The sequence below is a fragment of the Uranotaenia lowii genome, chromosome 3, assembly GCF_029784155.1.
Source record: "Uranotaenia lowii strain MFRU-FL chromosome 3, ASM2978415v1, whole genome shotgun sequence".
Taxonomy (NCBI): domain Eukaryota; kingdom Metazoa; phylum Arthropoda; class Insecta; order Diptera; family Culicidae; genus Uranotaenia; species Uranotaenia lowii.
The window spans coordinates 44409775-44429774 of NC_073693.1; the positions used below are offsets into that span (position 1 = coordinate 44409775).

General features: G+C 35.2%; 1 protein-coding gene across 3 annotated transcripts in view; it reads right to left on the reverse strand.

Annotated features, from left to right (window-relative positions):
• LOC129758790 (PAN2-PAN3 deadenylation complex subunit PAN3) overlaps window positions 1-20000 on the reverse strand; it is a 114890-nt gene that overhangs the window by 17092 nt on the left and 77798 nt on the right. For all 3 annotated transcript variants that reach the window (XM_055756408.1, XM_055756409.1, XM_055756407.1), the window contains 5 exons: window positions 7668-7768; window positions 7019-7157; window positions 6801-6947; window positions 6601-6744; window positions 6416-6532 (listed from right to left, as the gene is read on the reverse strand). In XM_055756408.1, the coding sequence (XP_055612383.1) occupies window positions 6416-6532; window positions 6601-6744; window positions 6801-6947; window positions 7019-7157; window positions 7668-7768 (648 nt within the window). The remainder of the gene's footprint in view (window positions 1-6415; window positions 6533-6600; window positions 6745-6800; window positions 6948-7018; window positions 7158-7667; window positions 7769-20000) is intronic.

Consider the following 20000-nt stretch of genomic DNA (forward strand, 5'->3'; position numbering starts at 1 on the left):
CAAACTGCTGTTTGACCTTAGGCAATCAACTAGGAATATAATAGATTCAACTGTAATGGTATAATTAATTCAACTGTAAAAATGATAGATTCAACTACATTTGTATGATTGAATTTAGGCATTCAACTAAAAATATAATAGATTCAAATATACCTTTCTGGCTCGAAGTCGACGAAACGGGAAGACACCTGAACATTTTTCGAGACCGCAAGACCCAAGCCGGTACCAACGGAACCGAGAAGCGATGGTGCTGCAACGACTGATAATTACCCAAAAAACATTTTTTGCTGAACAACCGCTGGAACATTATTGAGTTCTAATTTTAAGCCATCTTGCTGAAAGAACGCAACCAAAATTCAGGGAGAAGCTGCTGTTCAGCCCTTAAACATCGAGATTTGGAGAAATTAATCAGTGAACATGACATGAAACGTCAATTGACGGATCAACGAAAAAAAACAAAAAGACGGGACCGATGTAGGCCCGATGTTTGATTGCCAGCTACCTTTCCCCTCTCGTGTTATTATATTCGTCATTTGAACTTGTCTCGAATTTTGAACCTATGACTTGTTGGTCTCATGCCGCAGAACGCAGAACCAATCATGCATTCTGAGATGGATCAGAAAAGTGTCATTCTTAAGCGACCGAAATATCTCCCAACCAAGGCCGATTTCATATGAAGAAATTGAAACGCTTCGAGAAAGAAAGGAAAATTTCCCGGCTAGGAAATTTTATCAAGCAAAGAAATTTCGAATGATTAGAAAATTAAAAAAAAAACATTATTTCGATTCATTCACATCATGCATATTGATTGATCAATAACTGAACAACAAAAAGTTTGATACAGCTGAGGCGCTTTCGAAGCTACCCTTGTACAGCTGACGCCTGTCAAATTTGAAAGGTGTCAAAAATGGCTGGACAAAGGCTGAACGAGTTATTCTTCAACCGATTTTCCCCTACTTTCTATTGGCTGAAATAAAGCTTCCTTACACGATGAAACAGCGCTGAACTATTTCTTTCTTCAGCCAGCAAGCTGAAACAGCAATCAGTACATTAACACAGCATACGATCAGAGAATTGGCGTTTTCAATCAGCAAAAATGTTTGCTGAGTAGGACGGTACTAAAAGCTTTTCTCTAGCGCTGGGAAGAAGCATAAAAACGTCGTCGATTTGTTTTGGTGCATCTCAATTAGAACCAAATGTAGGAGCGGGAAGAGCAGTTCCTGGAGACTATTTCGTTAGTAAAAGTCGATAGCGAGTCCGTGGAATGGTACAGTGAATGTTATTTTCTACAATATTAATCACACTGTTGCCCTCTTCTAGGTTGATCCCTGCCGGAAGTGATGCACTGCCCGGCTGGGGGCAAATGGAAATAACAACTCCCTTAATCATCTTTGGCAGCAGCTCCGGAATTTTTTTTTGCAAGTTTGATAGACCGGATCTCCCTGGATTTGAGCGGCGATGGTAATTTACAGGGCCAAAAACAGCAGCAGCAGCAAACTAGGAACGCTCGGCTGAGGCGCAGGGAAAACGAATCTTTAAATTATTATGTTTCATGTGTAAATGTGTATGTAAAAATACGTTTGATGAATTAACAATTGAGATGTTCATAAAACAAACAAAAATTGAAATCAACAAGGAAACAGAACTAAAAAAAAATAACTTTAATCATTATTTTATTTTCAACAATAAATGTAGTAAAATCAATCATAGAAATATAGTTAAATTTATCATAGTTATAGTTGAATCAACCATTTTACTAATGTTGAATCTATTATACTTATTGTTGAATGCTAAACATCGATCATAGAAATATAGTTGAATTTATTATATTTAATGTTGAATGCATAAAATTAATCATAGAAGTATAGCTGATTCTATTATAGGTATGGTTGAATGTACAAACTCAATCAGATAATCTATTGAATATGTAGTTTAAAATTTAATATTTATCATTGATCGAGAATCAATCAGAAATATGATTAAATATAACTGAATTATTGTTGGAATCAGTATACTTTTGTCTCCGTGATATTTCAGAAGCAAATGGACGAAATCCTACAAATTTAGTACCTTCGAGTTACTAAAATGGTTCGGTTAAATTTCATTGAATAATATTTAATTATAATATTCATGACATAAAATTATGCTTCTTAGAATAGCACATCAGCAAATAGCGAAAAAAAAAGAGATATCTCTTCTTTGGTCTGCAATGTGTTAATATACATACCATGGCTACCCAAGTAACACCGATAGTTTTATTAGATTCCTCTAGCCCCTTATAAAACCAAAATTTAAATTAGTAGCCTGCTATAAAACTTTAAATCTTTCTTGGGTATGGCTTTACCACACCAGCGAGACATAAAAATGCATCCGAACTTATTGGACACTCTGCACATACAATAGGACTCAATCGGTCTCCATCAATCATCAAATGACTTGATGATTAAATTAATTTTTATATTCACTATTTGTCACTATCTCTAGAACAAAATACCGAAGGAACCTTCAGTCGACGGTTATTTATTGTCATCTGCGCGTTTTTGTTTTTGAAGACGATAAGCCCCTTGCATCTATCTACAGTGAGGGGAAAAATAAAGTGTCCAAATTATTTTTTTTCAATTTCTTTTATTTTTCTGGTTAAAATTCAACGAAAACACATCGTAATCATTTTTAAATTATTGTTTATTATGTTCTTTTCAATTTTTGTTAATGTTGCGCTGAAAAAAAAAGAAAGTTTTTCTGATAGAAAAAAGAACAGTTAATATTCCAAAAAAACAGGGGCAAAATAAAGTGTCCAGATCAGTACAGCTTCAAATAATTCAAACTGAAGGCAAACAAGAACGATTTAATAATGGGTATGGCCTCCTTCAGCGTTCAACACCTCCTGCAAGCGCTTCGGCACACTTTCAACAAGGTTGTGCAAGTGTTGTGGGTCGAGTTCTTCCCACGCATGCTCCAGGGCATCAAAACAAGTACTTTTATTTGTCACACCAGTCTTATCAATCAGAGCATCGAGGATGGCCCACAGATTTTCGATGGGGTTCAGATCAGGACTTTGGGGGGGTCATTCAAGGGGTTTGATGCGGCAGAAATGGAAAAATGACTTCGTCAGATTGGCCGTATGCTTCGGATCGTTATCCTGCTGTAAAACGAAGCGCTCTTCGAGGCCCGTCTTGATGAGGGATACTTCGAAGTTTTCCCGCAGGATATTGCAATTGCAACTCAGCTGTCATGATTCCGTCAATTTGCCCACCCCACCCCAAGAAAAGCACCCCCGCACCATTACGTTACCTCCTCCGTGCTTGACTGTTCCTTGGATATGGCGGTCTTGGAGCTCCTCACCCGACTTGCGCCACATATGATCCCGCTTCTTCCGGTTGAATAGCTCAAATTTGGATTCGTCGGTCCACAACAATGTTTTCCACTGAATCAAAGCAATCGAAAGATTCCTTTTAATTCAACCACGGTAAATGAAAAGTTCAGATACCGGTATTTCGATAGCAACTTACTATCTTCTTCAGTAAGCGTTTTCGATTGATATCGAGCACGAAGCAACGGAGGAAGTAACGTGATGGTGTGGGGGTGCTTTTCTTTGGGTGGGGTAGGCAAATTTGGTAAAAATTGACGGAATCATGACAGCTGAGTCATATTGCAATATCCTGCGGGAAAACCTCGAGGTATCCCTCATCAAGACGGGCCTCGAAGAGCGCTTTGTTTTACAGCAGGATAACGATCCGTAGCATACGGCCAATCTGACGAAGTTATTTTTCCATTTCTGCCGCATCAAACCCCTTGAATGACCCCCGCAAAGTCCTGATCTGAACCCCATCGAAAATCTGTGGGCCATCCTCGATGCTCTGATTGATAAGACTGGTGTGACAAATAAAAGTACTTGTTTTGATGCCCTGGAGCATGCGTGGGAAGAACTCGACCCACAACACTTGCACAACCTTGTTGAAAGTGTGCCGAAGCGCTTGCAGGAGGTGTTGAACGCTGAAGGAGGCCATACCCATTATTAAATCGTTCTTGTTTGCCTTCAGTTTGAATTATTTGAAGCTGTACTGATCTGGACACTTTATTTTGCCCCTGTTTTTTTTTTTTTGAAATATTAACTGTTTTTTATCTATCAGAAAAACTTTCTTTTTTTTCCAGCGCAACATTAACAAAAATTGAAAAGAACATAATAAACAATATTTTAAAAATGATTACGATGTGTTTTCGTTGAATTTTAACCAGAAAAATAAAAGAAATTGAAAAAAAAAAATTTGGACACTTTATTTTGCCCCTCACTGTAAGTGATTTAGATAGAACCAAGATAGATGCGTCGTTCTCTGTCAAAATATGCCATCTTCGATTTTGAATGATGCCCAAGTATCCAAAAGAAACCCTCTTGGATAAACTCTGTTTCACGACCGCCACCGATATATAAACAAAATTCACAAAGAGGAGAACAAACTCTAAAACTTTTTGTCTTTCTTTAGGTAGCGCGTATCGTGGAAATATGACATCAATTTATTCCCGCTTCTTATGACTCAAGCGTTAATCATGGAACTTGTTAAATGTCTAGCAGCAAGTTTTGGAATGAGTAAAACCAATTCAATTCATTGACAGCATTGAGCTCATTAATTCCTAGGGGTTTCTAAGAGGTCTCTATGGTAATGTAATGTCTAATGTCATAGGCCGATCATTGAAATTTAGTTTACGAATTTTAATTCTTTGTTAACTGTACTCAAAAACGTATAATTCGGTTACTTTGCCACAGGAACCATCAAACTACGAAAAGGCTGGCTCACCGTCAAAAAAGTCCTAGATACATAGCAACCAAACAAGCTTCTGATCAATAAACTGGAAAAAGCGTATTCCGAAATAGGATAGTAAGGCTTCGAATTATATCACCCACCGTAAAAAAAATCGCATTCACCAGACACGGGCTCTCATTCTGCGCCGCACGTAAGGTAACGATAGTCGAATCACCTTCAAGGTCGCCGAAACCACAGAAAAATCTGTAATTTCACAGAATTTTGAGCAAATTTCCATCACAGAATCTGTGTCACAGGACACAGAATTTTGAAAAAATTATAGATTTCATAGATTGTTTAAATATTTAATGAATTTCCAAAATTATGATTTTTTGACCATTATTTAACTTAGATTTTTTTTACATTGAATTAAAAAAGTATAATAAGTTTGGTAATTTAAATTGAATTTGAGACCCAATTTATCATGAATTTTAAATAAAATTGAAGGAAAAAGCATCACAAAAAACCATCTCAGAATTTTTTAATTTATATCACAGACATTCAGATTATTATTTCTCAAAAACACAGAATATTTTTCGGCAAACTTGGTCACCTTATCGCCACGAGACTAGTCGCCTTATCCCGATAGTCGATGTATGTAAGTGAAGTGACTGAGGTTTATTCCAAAAGGTCATCCGAAGTGACGTTCCTCATCTAAATCGACTCCTACTTCTGGTAACGAGTGACTTGGGTGACTCGACTATCGTCACCTCACGCCAAGGTTGCCGAAACCACAGAAAAATCTGTAATTTCACAGAATTTCGAGAAAAATTTTATCACAGAATCTGTGTCACAGAACACAGAATTTTCTAAATAATCACAGAATCCACAGATGTTTTAAATTTTGTTACGTTGTTTCATAATTACAATTTCTGATTTTTATACTATTTTTGGATTTATAGCTTTGAATTGGAGAAATATTAGAAGATTGTTAACGTTATTGATTTTTCTGAACGAAAATGTAAAAAATGATTATTTTTCAATGAAATTAATGGGAATAGCATCACAGAAAATCATCACAGAGTTTTTGGGTAAAATCATAGAAAGTCAGAATACTTTTTCACAAAAAAAACACAGACTTATTTTCGGCAGCCTTGCTTCACGCGCGGCGTAGAATAAGGGCCAGGGTTATCTCTATTTATTATTTTGTTTATTTTAAGATGCTTTAACCTTTCCAGTCTTTCGTCCTTTGCTTCAAAAGGGTCATTTAAAAATTCAAAACTCAACTGTTCATTTTGAAGGTCCCTTAGGAAGATATATGAGTCCTCTATTGTTCAATCTATTTTTAAACCAATTTTAAAATAGTTGTCGATACAGAATTATTCTTCTACACAGATATTCGAAGATGTCCTGCTCGATGGCACATTTTACAAATTTTTTGTCGCTTCTAGTGATTCACTAAAGGTTCTCGTTAAGCTTATGTCTAGGTGTGAAATGCGATGAAAGAAAATTTCCTAAAACCATAAGATCATTTTTTCTATAATTTTTTATTCTAGTAGATATGATGTAATGTATCTTTATACAGCTGGTAACGTGGTTCTTAAAAAATTTCAGTTAAGATATTAACTTTTGTGGGAAATTTCAAATTTTTAGTATAAATCTTTTCAGATACTCACAGTTATCACCGAAGATTTTTGTGGTGAACACTTCGCGCAGCTGTACGACGTTCGTGTGCTGTAGTTTCTTCCACAGGTCGACCATCTGGATGCATTTGGTCGACTGGAGACGGAAACCTAAAATAGTGTTACGATTCAAAGTTAAGAATGTTGGTCTTCGAAATTCAAATGAACATTTCTTTTACCATGAAGGCGTCTAAGGCAGTACTTCACGCCCGTTAGATTGTGTGTTGCCCGGTAGGTGGACGACGATACCGGTAGCTTCGGATGGACTGGCAGAGACTCCAGCAGACAGAGGGAGTGGTAGTTCTCCACTTCTAGAGGTAAATCTGGGATGTGGAAATCAGTTTTAGTCCCAGTGTTCTCTAAGGTTCAAATCCCTTACCTTGACACTCGGTTTCAATACTATTGACTATTTCGTTCCTAGTTAAAATATCATTTCTCAGTTCGTCCTGCAGGAAGTACGCCATCGATACCTGTGCCTTGGGCTGCATGTTGACGACGTGCGATGCAGGTCCCGGGTAAACATGTCCTAAAAATTATAGTAAAAATAAGAACATTAGTAAAAGTCTTCAGGTTTTGGATGTTTTTGTGGGCACTTACCTGGATGCGAGTAACTTAGATTAATTTGTGAGCTGGCTATGTGGACAAATGTGTTATCAGTCGTGTTAACTGTACTGCTCGGTGCCAGTTGATGGTTCGCCGCGGTCGGATAGAAGTAGGTCGTGCCGCCAACATTCTCCTGTGGATTTGGGGATGAAAACCGGAAGTTAGTAAAGATTTTTTTCTAGAGAGCCTGATAACAGAAACTGGCTTAAAATAATTGGTGTCATTTTTCTTTCTTAGTCTCTTATAGCTTATTTCAAGTTCATCAATCTAGCTTTCGAAAAGCAACTGGGGAGAAAAAAAAAAACAGATTACTCGAAACTTCGTCCTAGAAGCAAAAAAAAAACAACTTTGTCTCCCAGAGGAAGCCTCGTTCAATCGATCAAAACATAAAATTAATTAAAACTAATATATTTCTGCCAATTAAACCGGACGAAAAAATATGTTTCTTGTCGTGTCCTGTGACGATCTCATCCCCCTTTCTCCATTTCTCATCCCACGATCCAGGGGACGGTTTCCGGGGAATATGAAAGTAACACCAATTACGACACCCAATCAGCAGCAGCGCAATTCCTGTTATCAAGCGAAAAGGACGAAGAAAACGTCCAGAAAAAAAACGACGATGAAGAAAAAAGGACACATTTACCTGATGAATGTTGGTCGTAATTGGCGGGGGCGATGGCTGAGGCGTAATTCGAGGAGATGTATTGGTGCTCTGCGGTGATTCGTTGCGGAGTAAACTTCGACCTTTGAATGGGAAACGGGAGAAAAGAAACAAGAAGAAAAAAAATTAAACACAAAATAAATTCGATGAGCAGCAGTGAATTGCTTTCAATCAGAAGCATTTCCGCTGCTGATATTAGCAGCCAGTGACGTGATGGCGGAATTGGGAATGAATTTTGATGATGTTTCGGTTTCGGCGTTAATTAGTAAAGTTTATCTCCGGCGGTTTTGAGGTTTTGTTCGAGGCGTTTTTTTTGTTCTGTTTGTGGCTTCAGAAATGTTCTGCAGACGTAGATTATCCTGAGGCTTCATACCTTCATGTTGTAAATTAAATATCACGTGGGTGAGGTATTCAATTTGTTGAGAATTGAAAAAAAAACTCTAATTGAAATAACATGGAAATCCTTCAAATAAAATACTAATTTTTTTCTGCTAGTAAATTGTTAATGTATAATATCGGCTTGAATTTCGAGACCTAAACGCTATTTGTCAAGACGAAAACAAAAATGCAAATTACAGAATCGTTTTTTTTAAATTTTATGTGGGAAGGGTTGCAACGTGAAAGTGATACTTTTTGGTTATTGCATAAAACTCAAACGATTTTTTATTTCTCTTCTTGATCAATTTCAAGAGTAAGAAGTAAAATTACAAACTAAGTAGGTAGTTGAGTTCAAATTTTTCACCTTGGTGTTTGATAAAGGCCCGTAGACGCCCGTAGTTCGACATTTTTCCCCAAACCTTCGACAAATGTGTTTAAACGTGTTCAACCTCGAATGTCTAACGTCGTCCAACTTCTCTAGCATGCATGTATCCCCAGATGCTTAAGTCTACCCAAGCAATTGGTATCTAAATGGATATCTAGCTGTCTGTCTGTTCCCTATAGACTCGGAAACTACTGATACGATTTTCTTGAAACTTGACAGGTGGGTGCTTTTAAGGCTGGAAATGAGTTCCTATTACAGTTTGAGACCCTTCCCCCTTACTGGAAGGGGGAGGGGGACTTCAAAGCAAAAAAAAAATGTTTGCATAACTTGAGAACCATTCAAGCAAATGGTACAAAATTCGGCATGGGAGGAGATTTGGCTACAAGAAATATTACAACATAACACGAGAATTAATCAAGCTAATGGAACCAGATTTAGCATGTGAAGGTATTTTGATACGAAAAATGCTTCAATGATGATTTGATACTCCTCTCTTCTTCCATTGGAAAGATTGAAAGAGGAAGGGAGGCTTCCATACTATTTTTACTTGAAAATTCGATAACTATTCGAGCAAATGGAACAAACTGGCTTGGGAGAATATTTGGATATGGGAAAAGCTTCTATGATTGATTAAAACTCCACCCGATTAGCATTGGGAGAATAAGAAGAGGGAAGGGGACTAATAAAAAAATTGCAATATTCGATAAAGCATGGATCATCAGAAATCTGGACGCACTGTTTATTATACCATAGCGCTCCTAGTTGTCGGATGTGGAATTTTTTGACAGTACTTTGTTCGGAAATGTTTCCTCTATCAGTGCTGAAAATTTCATAACGATTCGTTTTGTTCCAAAAAAGTTACACGTGATATAAGCCGCGAGACGAAAATTAATTTCGGACACCCACGCTCAAAAACCCGATGTGGTCTGGTTCAAAAATCGCGAAATCTGATTTTGGAAGGCTTCCTGACCAAAAATTTTACAAAGCCACTGTTCGGAGTGATGTCCCAATCAAGTTCAAATTCGTTTTTGCCAATAACTTTGCAGAAAAGTGTTTGATCTTGCAAGATATTTGGAGCTGCGGCCGAAAAACCCCGGTTTTTTGTGAAAAACAAGACCATGGACTCCGAAATGTACAAGGAGGAGTGCCTGAAAAATGATTTTTTCCTTTTATTAAATCTCACAAAGAACCAGTAAAGTTTTCGCTAGATTTGGATAGCTGCCACTACAGCGAAAAGGTACTACAGTGGTATCGGGCCAACTGGAGGATTTTGTCGAAAAGGACGTCAACCCACTCAACTGCCCTCAATTCCGCCCTATCGAAAAATTTTGGGCAATTGTTAATCAGAAGATGAAGAAGAATGGTAGGACTACCCGAAATGCAACAGAGGTGAAGAGATTGTGAAACAAAATGGCCGCTGAGGGCACTGAATGGCCGCTGAGGGGTCAGTGAATAAGGTGTCCAAACTTAGATGAGTGGTTCTCGACGAAAAGTACGAAATTTCATCAAAACAACATCGGAATATTTTTTTAATTATTTTTCCTCAAAAGTGCAGTAAAAACCCTACAATTTGAGCACAAAACATTTTTATTTCGTTTACATAGCTCCGAGATAGACCCTTTTTAATGCGTCCAAATTTGTAGTGATCCATGCTTTAACTGATCAAGCGAGGGGAATCAAATTTGGCATGCGATAGTATTTAGGTGAACGAAATGTTCCCAAGATGGCTTGAAGCTTTCATTAGAGAAATATAAAGGGGGAGAGGGCTCCATTTTTTGCAGAATTGGTGAAATGATCGAGCAAATGGAACTAAATTTGGCATGGGAGGATATTTGGATACAGAGAAAGACTCTATGGTTGCTGAGACCCCCCTGTGCCAGTGAACAAACACGAAGAGAAGAGAGTTAATCTGTCGAAAGACACCGGGTTTTGTATTAGATTGTATTTTTATAGGAGTTATGTTTTCATAATTATTTGGGACCCTTCTGTTCTTCCATTGAATGAGATAGGAAAAGGAGACGGGAGCCTCATACATTTTAGTTGCATATCTATAGAATTAGTCATACGAAAGAAACAAACTTTAGTAGGGGAGGGTTTTGGAATGGAGAAAGGTTTTCTATGCTTATTCGGAAACCCTCCCGGAGGGGGGGGGGGATTAATAGGGAAGAGGGGGGTTCTCATACACTTTATGCATAACTCTGAAGGCATTGGGGTACGAGTCTTGATTATTAAACAGGCGGACTGTCATAATTTTATTTTTAATGACCTGGAAAGTGATCAAGCAATGGAAAGAAATTTGGCTTAGGAGAGGAAAGTAAAACATATATTGTGGCAGAATTCAGGAACCTATAAATAAATAAATAAATGAATACAGAATCTTGATTTAAGATACCAAAAAATGATTGTAAAACAAATTTAAGGACAGGTTTTGAAAGCAGAAAAGAATATTTAAAAAAAAAACAAGAATTACTCTCTTTTGTTCAATTTCCATCAACTTTAAAAGATGTAGAAAAGCACACCGGGTCAGCTAGTAACTTTTTAAAAGCACTGTATTAGCATTGGTTGATGCTATCGCGTTTATGGGCCAAATGCTGGAAAATTGCAAATGGCGTTTAAATGAGGAACAACCATGCGGGAAAAAAATATATTTTCGATTTTTGTTTGACTTCATTTTTCTGCCATGATACTGAATTTGGCTTATGTTGATGTTCGCTTCTGCATATTAGGGGATCTCTAGGGTAATTTTCTACATGATTTTTTTTTTTAAATTTTTCCACTGAAGATGACCTGGAATCGAACTCATAGCCATGACATCTATGGCTCGGACATTTTTCAGTAATGCTTGTGGACCTATCGCGTGCTATCACGTTAAATCGTTGAAAAAAAACCTTATTGCTTAAATTAATGAAAAAGCAAATGAACGAGTTATGATATGATTCCAATACCGGAATATATGGAAAAAAATTCAACTTAATTCAAGTTGCGTTGAAAAAATAGTAAAGAGTAAAACCAAAATGTTGAGCGAGTCGTAAGGACAGCTTAACCATAGTCACAATTTGCGGGTTGAGAAGGCAGCTTGAAATTGAAAGGCGAGTTGAGAGGACAGCCTGAACATATCGATAAAATTTCAAGCGAGTTGAGAAACAGCTTGAAATTAAAAGGCAAATAAAGAGAAAGGCTTTAAAACTTATCAAATTGATTATCAAGCGGGTTGAGAGGACAGCTTGGGATAAGATCACAATTCAAAGCGAGTCGAGAAGACAGTTTGAAATTTTAGAAAGTGCGTCGAGCTTCAATATCTTATCAAATTGAAAATCTACGGGATGAGAGAACAATCTTAGATGAGATTGAATTATTAAGCGAATAACAGGGTGGTCACTCAATTTTAATTCCACATTTTTCCACGACTTTTATCCGCATGGTCTCATGAGCTTAACATATTTAGTATTTCAAATTCAAAAACTTTACCTGCCAGAAATTTAGTTTTTTTTTCCATGCAACCACAATGATACAACAATTTTAATGTTTTTCTTCGTGATATTTCATCTAAAAATATTTCTAAGGTTTTCAATTATATACCAGGGGACAAATGGTTGGAATTCGACAAGACCAAACTAAACGGAATCAACATTTTTTTCGAAAAACTTCAGTTTAATGTACAAATATTCATACAACACGGCGAAAAAAAGACCACAGTTATTCTTATTATTTCAGCTGGTTATACCAATCAACAAAGCGTAGTTGATTTTTCGGCATCCAACTATAAATATAATAGACTCAACTACAAACTGATGATTGACTTGACGCAATCAACTGTGAATATAATGGATTCAACTATAATAGTATAATTGATTCAACTGTAAATATGATAGATTAAGCTACAAATGTATGATTGATTTTAGGCATTCAACTATAAATATATTTGATTCCACTACAAACTGGTGATTGATCTAACACGGATTAAAAAACTCTACAGGTTGTTATCAAAATTCGTATGATTGGCTCTTCCATATCACTGATTTTTGGTTGAACCCATAATATTGCTAAATCTACATTGATAGCTACGAATAAACTAGCGATGCTGTAAAGTTGTTTTGACTATTGAGGATTTCTCATCTGGTCATCGCTAATACAAACTAAAATATGGCGGATTTGGCTATTTTATTCATGTCAATTTAGAGATTCTAAATTTTAGTTTATGAATGTCACAAAAACAGAAGATGGGGGAAGTTATTTTTTGGAGAACACACATCAGAAAGCGAAAATGTAAGTTCAATTTGTTGTGTAAGTTGATTTGTTCTACTAACAGTTGTTTTCAGTTTTAGATTCATCCGCTGGGATATATATGTTGAAGCGCGCATGCTTTGATCCCGGTAGGCCGAAGCAAAATCCCCTAAAATGTTTCCAAACCAATTTTACCACGTAACTAATTTGATATTTTTTAAATATTTGTAATGTTCTCTCGGTTGAAAAAAAAAACCGATTTAGATTTTGACGATTTTTTCAATTTGTTTCTAGGCAAGGGTGGCGTTTTCCGCGCAACTCTCAAAAAATATCCTTCTGGAAACGGTGGAGCAGCAATATCAATTGCATTAAAAAATATGCCTCTAATGGAATATATATTTAAATTAAAAAAAAAAACATTTGTCTTATTAAAAATAAAAAGGAAAAACAATGCATTTAACTGCTCAAATTAATTTTTATTTATATTTGAATCTACAATCCGACGTTCATGGGGATCAGCATTACGATAAAAACAGCCATAAGAATGATTGACTAAAAAATCCTGTTGGATTCTCGAAGCTGATGCGATCTCTAAATCAGCCATTTATCCATTTGTGGCAACGGATACCTAATCAGATTGTTGGCTTGATTGTTTTTTTCGGGTCAGAACCATACGCGATCATGGCAGGATCCCACAGGAAACTAGTATTTGTAAGTCAGAAAGGTCGGTAAAGCGAATGATAGATTGATGTCATGATATTGAATGAATTCCTCCCCTCTCCTCGTCCTCCGGGACCGATTAGTTAAGACGCACAATTTGCTATTTGCTGGGCAACCATGCATCAAGATGCAAAAAGAACAACAGCGAAGGAACCAGGGCGTAGATATTGGGATTTTCGGTCAACTTTTCTAGCATCGTGGCGCCTAAAACGAACTAAATGCCAAATTCAGAAATAATAAAATAAAAGAAAATAAAGCGTTGCTACAAAATTATTCTGGAGAAAAACATCATAAAATATGATAGCTTCCAATATGAACAGAATTTAAATTTAATTAAATTTAATATTTAAAGTTGACTTTTGAGTAGGCGATGACTTTTGCCAATCGCACGCGTTTTTCGTGTCGTCCGCGAAAATATCATAAAATCCTAAAATTAACATCGGAAAATGGACATAAAATTATCTTAACATGTATCAAAGTGAAGGCTGGTATAAAGTGTTAAAGTTTCCATCGGCGAAATCCCGGTGAAATATATTAAATTTCATGAAGAGAGATGCTAAACGGGCGGCACAAAATTCTTGTCTCCCAATACCGGCCGAAATTGTGTTTTTTTTTCGTGCTCATCATTTTTCCGGAAAATTTGCCGTTTTAATGTGAAAATATCAGTTCAATACGCGGAAAAAACTATCGCCGTATGATCGGGAATGGTTTGCATCAGTTGTGCTCATTGGCTTATGGTGAAAATAATTGTTTTGTGATGTTGGATTTGGGCACCCAAGAATTTGATTCTTGATAACAAAGTGTTGTTCGATTGAAGGGGGAACGCACGTTTGCATCTAATGTTCAAGCAACAGGCGGATGTCCTGAAGTTACCAAATATCAGAGTGCAGGTTTATGTTAAAAAATCAGAATGTACAGATATGAACTGTAGTTGAAAAAATGATTCTGTGGTGACATTTGGTGGTGCGTTTTTGTTTGAAATGTGTTTGTCGCATGTTTGCTTTTTGGTTTCCAACGAAAGCTCAAGGCATGCTATGCTTTTTCGGTCATTTTCTTATGGTAAACCAATGAAGGTTTGAGGAATGGGGATTTTTTTTTATTATCTGACAATTTGCGCCGGGGGTCTTCAGATTTTCCCCAAAATTGAAAATTTGGTTCATTTTTGTGACTTAAAAACACATGTATTTTTTCAGATTTCTAACATTTTTATTTTTTGAGTTAGCTTCGGTTTAATTTTTTTGTAAATAAAAAATAACCATTTTTCAAAGCTACATAACTCTGTTATTTTTCAACGGAAATTGTAAAATAGCACATCAAAATGCATTGAAATTTTATCAGCTTTTCAAATAAAATAGTTGAACAAAATTAAATAATGACCTTCAACATGAAAAGTTTTAAATAAACATTAAATGGCGTCTAAAAGTACCGTCTGCACCACCGAATATTTTGCAAAAAATACCATTGTATAGCTCAATTTATGATGCAACTTTCATCTGAAGACATCAAAGTGGGCCATCAACTCCTTGAAGAGTTATGAAAGAAATAATGACAATAAATCTCTTTTTTTGCGACGAAAACGAACAATGGTCGAACAAGTGCACTCACATATGGAGGTAGCGCGCACTTCTAACAACATGGAAACAAAAGAACTTACCAAAGCAGGTAAAAAACACTACTTTTTCGAGCTTAGTAGAGTGTTTGCAGCAAAACTGACATTAAATTTTAACCAAAATTCTTAGTATCGTATTGTTAATGTGATTTAACAAATAATGGGAATGTTGCTTTTACAACCTGGTCATATACTACATAACTTATTAACTTTTCGATCAAAGATCATTGTGAAGCATAATCAATGCCAATAGTAGAAGGTTGAATCCCTGTGTTTGGGATCACAAAAATGTGATTAAAAATGAAATATAGGCGTGCTTTACATAGTTTTATATCGGGAGCTAAGGCTGTAGAAAGCATCATTCCCATTGTAGGTAATATGGCATTGGAAATATGATACTTTTACCGTATTCGTTATCTCCATTCGCCCAGTTAGAACGAACAGAATTCGTCGTCAGTGTTTTTCTACCTCGATCGCTCACAAACGAATCTTCAGTGTTCCATCGTCCATTTTAAATCAAATCTGGGGAATTACGGATGCAAAACTGAGCGCATAAACTTCTAAAAATGACAGCAAAATTTCAAGAGCGAGTAAAGGCGCTTAATCCTTGGTTGATGACCAGAAATGATGGTACACAAAAATCAATAAAGCAAATATCCACATTTATTATATTTAATAATTTAAAGTTCTCCAGACGAATACCTTGTTTGATGATGTTGATGATGATGGTAATTCTTGCTTAAAGATTTCTGTGTACAAAGTAACTCATTTCCAGCCGCTGAAGGATGGGTCATATTCCATAGGTTCCATTTTCAACAAGGAGCACTTTTTTAGCTAGTGCTTCCACCGCAATGCCCTTCGGAGCGTATGGTACTGGTGGTCCACGCTTCTTCTTTCTTTTTGTTCCTGACGTCTCTGCGTTCTCTGATCCACAGCAGGCCCGACCATTTTATGTTTTTAATTATTTTAATGTATCTATGTTAACATAATTAAAAGCATGAACGAAGACAAGATGAATAATAACATGTTTTTATTATTCTTCGGGACTCAGACTTAAGTTCTGGCTGTGGAAGTACGATTAGTGATTAGTGATTAGTGATTTAATATTTAAAGTTGACTTTATTAAATCAATCATAGAAATATAATTGAATCCATCATATTTATAATTAAATAAATCATATTATCATAGTTGAATCTACCATATTTACAATTAAATCAACCAGATTATTATAATTGAAGCTATCATGTTTATAATCAAATCAATCATATTATTATAGTTGAATCTACTATAATTATGGTTGAATGTATAACATGAATCATATATTATAGTTGAATCTATTATATTTATGGTTGAATGCATAAAATCAATCACACAACCATAGTTAATTTTTTATGTATAAATTGTTGAATGTACGAAATCAATCAAATTGTCTATTTTATGTATTGTTGAAATTTTGATAATAATAGTTGCTCTAAAATCAATTAGATATATGGTTGAAATAAGTGGATTATTGTTGGAAATACCATACAATTTTCTTCGTGAAGAGACAAAATTTATGAATTTGCTCCTTACAATTCATAAATTGTCATAATAAGTTGTTTTTAATCCATGAAACTAATTTCCGTCAATCATTATAAGCTTTTTTGCGATTCAAATTCTGTTGTTGGAAAATTATCTCATGATTCTCAATTCGGACTGGTCAAACCCAATTCGTTTAAAAAATTCACAAAGTTCAAATTGTAGCAAAAATTATAAGATAAGCTTCAAAACATGTAAGATGCTAGGCATTTATTGAAAGTTTATTCATTTAAAGTTTATGTCTGAACCGTTTCACTATTTAGAGATTCAACGATTCATGAAATCTCTCTAAAGCTAAAGTGAACGACGAATCTCTGATTTCACTTCGTATGCAAATATCAACCAGTTTTCGAAGTTCTTATTTCAAATGCTATTTTAATCACACACATGTGCGCGTACAAGTACACGTTATGTGCTTGATTAGTTGATGTTCGAAATTTTTACTTAAACATTCCCTTACTTAAGATGCAAGTTAAACGTCAGTTAACATATTATAGATCGCAAAGAAACTCAATCGAAAAAATCTTGTATTTCTACAATCTATTTCTCATAAAAAAATGGACCTGAACTGAAGTCTACAGTTTTATCATTTTTGAGTGGCTCGAAGTGTCAATTTTTTTTTAACTATCGTTTGAGTATCCCAAGTAACATAGATTAAGCCAATTGGCTTTTTTGAGTTTTAATATTGTTTTATGAAGACTTTTCCATGGCATCAAATTTTTAAAACGGTTCTGTTGTAACATAGGAAATGCTTCATTTATCGTGTGTTTTAAAAGAGCCCTGAAAGTTTTGCTAAAACTTGAATAAAACACTATCTTAAGAGTGCTGTAAAAACGTTGCAAAAGTATTGCTTAAGCATCAATAAAACACATACTTTCCTGTTTTTATTAGAGCTTAGGTACCAGTTTTAAAAATGCGTTCAATGCGCTTTTAAAACTAGCCTTCAAGCCAAGTTGAAAAACTGTTTTATTGGAACAGTCAATGTAGGCATGATAAAACTAAGTGACAGATAATTTGACAATCGAGAAGAACGTATACACGCTTAAACTTTTTTACCTCTTTTTGAGATAGCATAACCTGTTTCGAAAGGATTATCACTCAAAATTGAGAAAAACGTGCTATCAAAATGATATAAATTAACACAGCTAAATTCATCTTAAAAATAAAAACAACTTTGTTGTATCCGCATTCAAATTTCAAAACAACCGCAAATCAGTCCATATCATTATTCGCTCAATTCTCAGGGTTCGAATAAAAGACCACTGTGAATAAATGGTATTTGTGATTCGATAAGAATAAATGTATTAGAAAATTCATTTACAAGTACGCCTATTAAACTAGTTGTTTTATTTATCCATCTCTGTCTCTCAATGCGAAGTTGATCTTTATTTACGTCATCCAATCCAGAACTAACCAAATTATTTTCAGATAAACCGTCCTTGAAAATTTCTGGAAGACTGCAGAAACCGGCTTCAACTCACCAAAGACGGAGAAATTGAGTTTCATCACAAGCGAAAATGCTCATTCTAAATCAGCCTCAACAAGTTTCAGATGATGTATTCAGAATGAAGACCACTAGCATTGGCCGATCATTGAAAATAACGATTTATTTAAAGCGTAAGGCAGTTCTGGTAATAGTAAGCAAAACATCCGAAGGACGTTTTAAAGAATCGTTTTATCGCTTCCAATTGTTTTCCCATACAACTGTTTTAACAGTTTATTACTGTTTTACATAACCTAACTACAAATTCAAAATTCAATCATTTCGGAATTCACGATTCAGGAAATGTTTTTACAATTCCAATAATCGTTTGCTAAACGTGTTATTACGCCTCAAAAATCATTTGGTTATAATCCTCATTTATGCGGGTTATTATTTAGCTTTGAGGCCAGGGTTTTGATGACAGAAAATGTTCTATTCCAAAATAGTTTGAGATTATTTGATAGCAATACCTATTTGTTATTTGAAGATGATTGACCATCCTCATAGTCAAACGGAAACAAAACAAAAAGTTGCATGAATGCCTTTTGCCAAGCAACAAATCGAAATGTTTTCATTTATTGCGAAAAACTTCTCTTTCTCAAAAATGGATAAATCCATCATGAGCGTGTATTCCATTTAGAGAAACGTCAAACGAAGCTGTGATTCAAGGTCTCTTAAAACATTTAAAAACTGCTTATTGAAATTGTTTTATTACCACATTTTTCTAACCGTCATAAAACAATCTTAACCCTGTTTTACAACTGCCTTAAGATTTTCAATATTAATTTACTTAACGCCATGTTGATTGTGAAATTGAATCGAAATTAATGACGCCATGTTGCTGTAAATAATACTTTAATACTAAAAACTAGACATTTTCATCAATTTGACAATGTTGACGGTACTATTTGTTGTATAGGTGATGAATTTTAATGTAAAACAAAAATTGCATCATTTGAGCCAATTTATTTTTTCCTTTAATTATAATTTTTTTATTTAAAAAATGCTTAAAATATGGTCAACCTTGATTTTCTTTGAGGCGCGCTTAAGTTTTGATGCTATTTCGTATATACTTCACCAGAAATCTGATGTTGCAGGAAGTTCCTTGCTTAGATATATTGAAAATGAGAATGAGAATATTTTTAAAATATTTTAAATGGAATCTTTACCTATTATCAAATGCTTGGGAGAGTAAGTGATAAAACGAGAAAAAACGGAAAAGAAAGCTCCCACAGTAAAATTTCTATTAGATTCCACAGCTGCCACAGTAAAATTCCTATCAGATTCCACAGCTCCCACAGTAAAATTCCTATCAGATTCCACGACGTAGTTTTAAAAGAGCTGTGGATAGTCTGAAGAGGGCTCTGAAAGGTTTCTAAAAGCTATGTCTATAAGGTCGAATAAAACTATTCTGTTGGATGTTTTATTATAGCGTATAGAATAAGCTTTAAAAACGTTAACAAAATGGTCCCTTTTGGCCATATGTTAACTTTAAAGTAGTTGTGCTAATAGCGTAGAATGCGCTTTGGCTTATAAAGTAGCTTTAGGAAATAGTCTTAAGCGAACTGTTAAGGTTGGAATAAAACTTAAATTGTTACTTGGGTTAGTTTCACCTTTTTTCAGCTATCCTGGCGCATTGAAAGCACTGAAATATAAGAATTGAACAGCTGAGGCAAAAAATCCTGATTACTTGGAGAAATTCCCGACATTTAACCGATGGATTTAAAATCACGCCTTTTTACGCATTTCCCGCTTGCATTTATAGTCAAATTCAGAAATGATGACACAAATAATTTACATTAACGAGGACATTTCCTTCAACGTCAACGTCAGTTTACTCCAACTTGTGCCTAGAAAGGTAATATTTTTATACAGGTTGCAGATAAATAAATATGAAAGAATAAACAGGAAGTCAAACGAACTAGTTGTACTGTAAA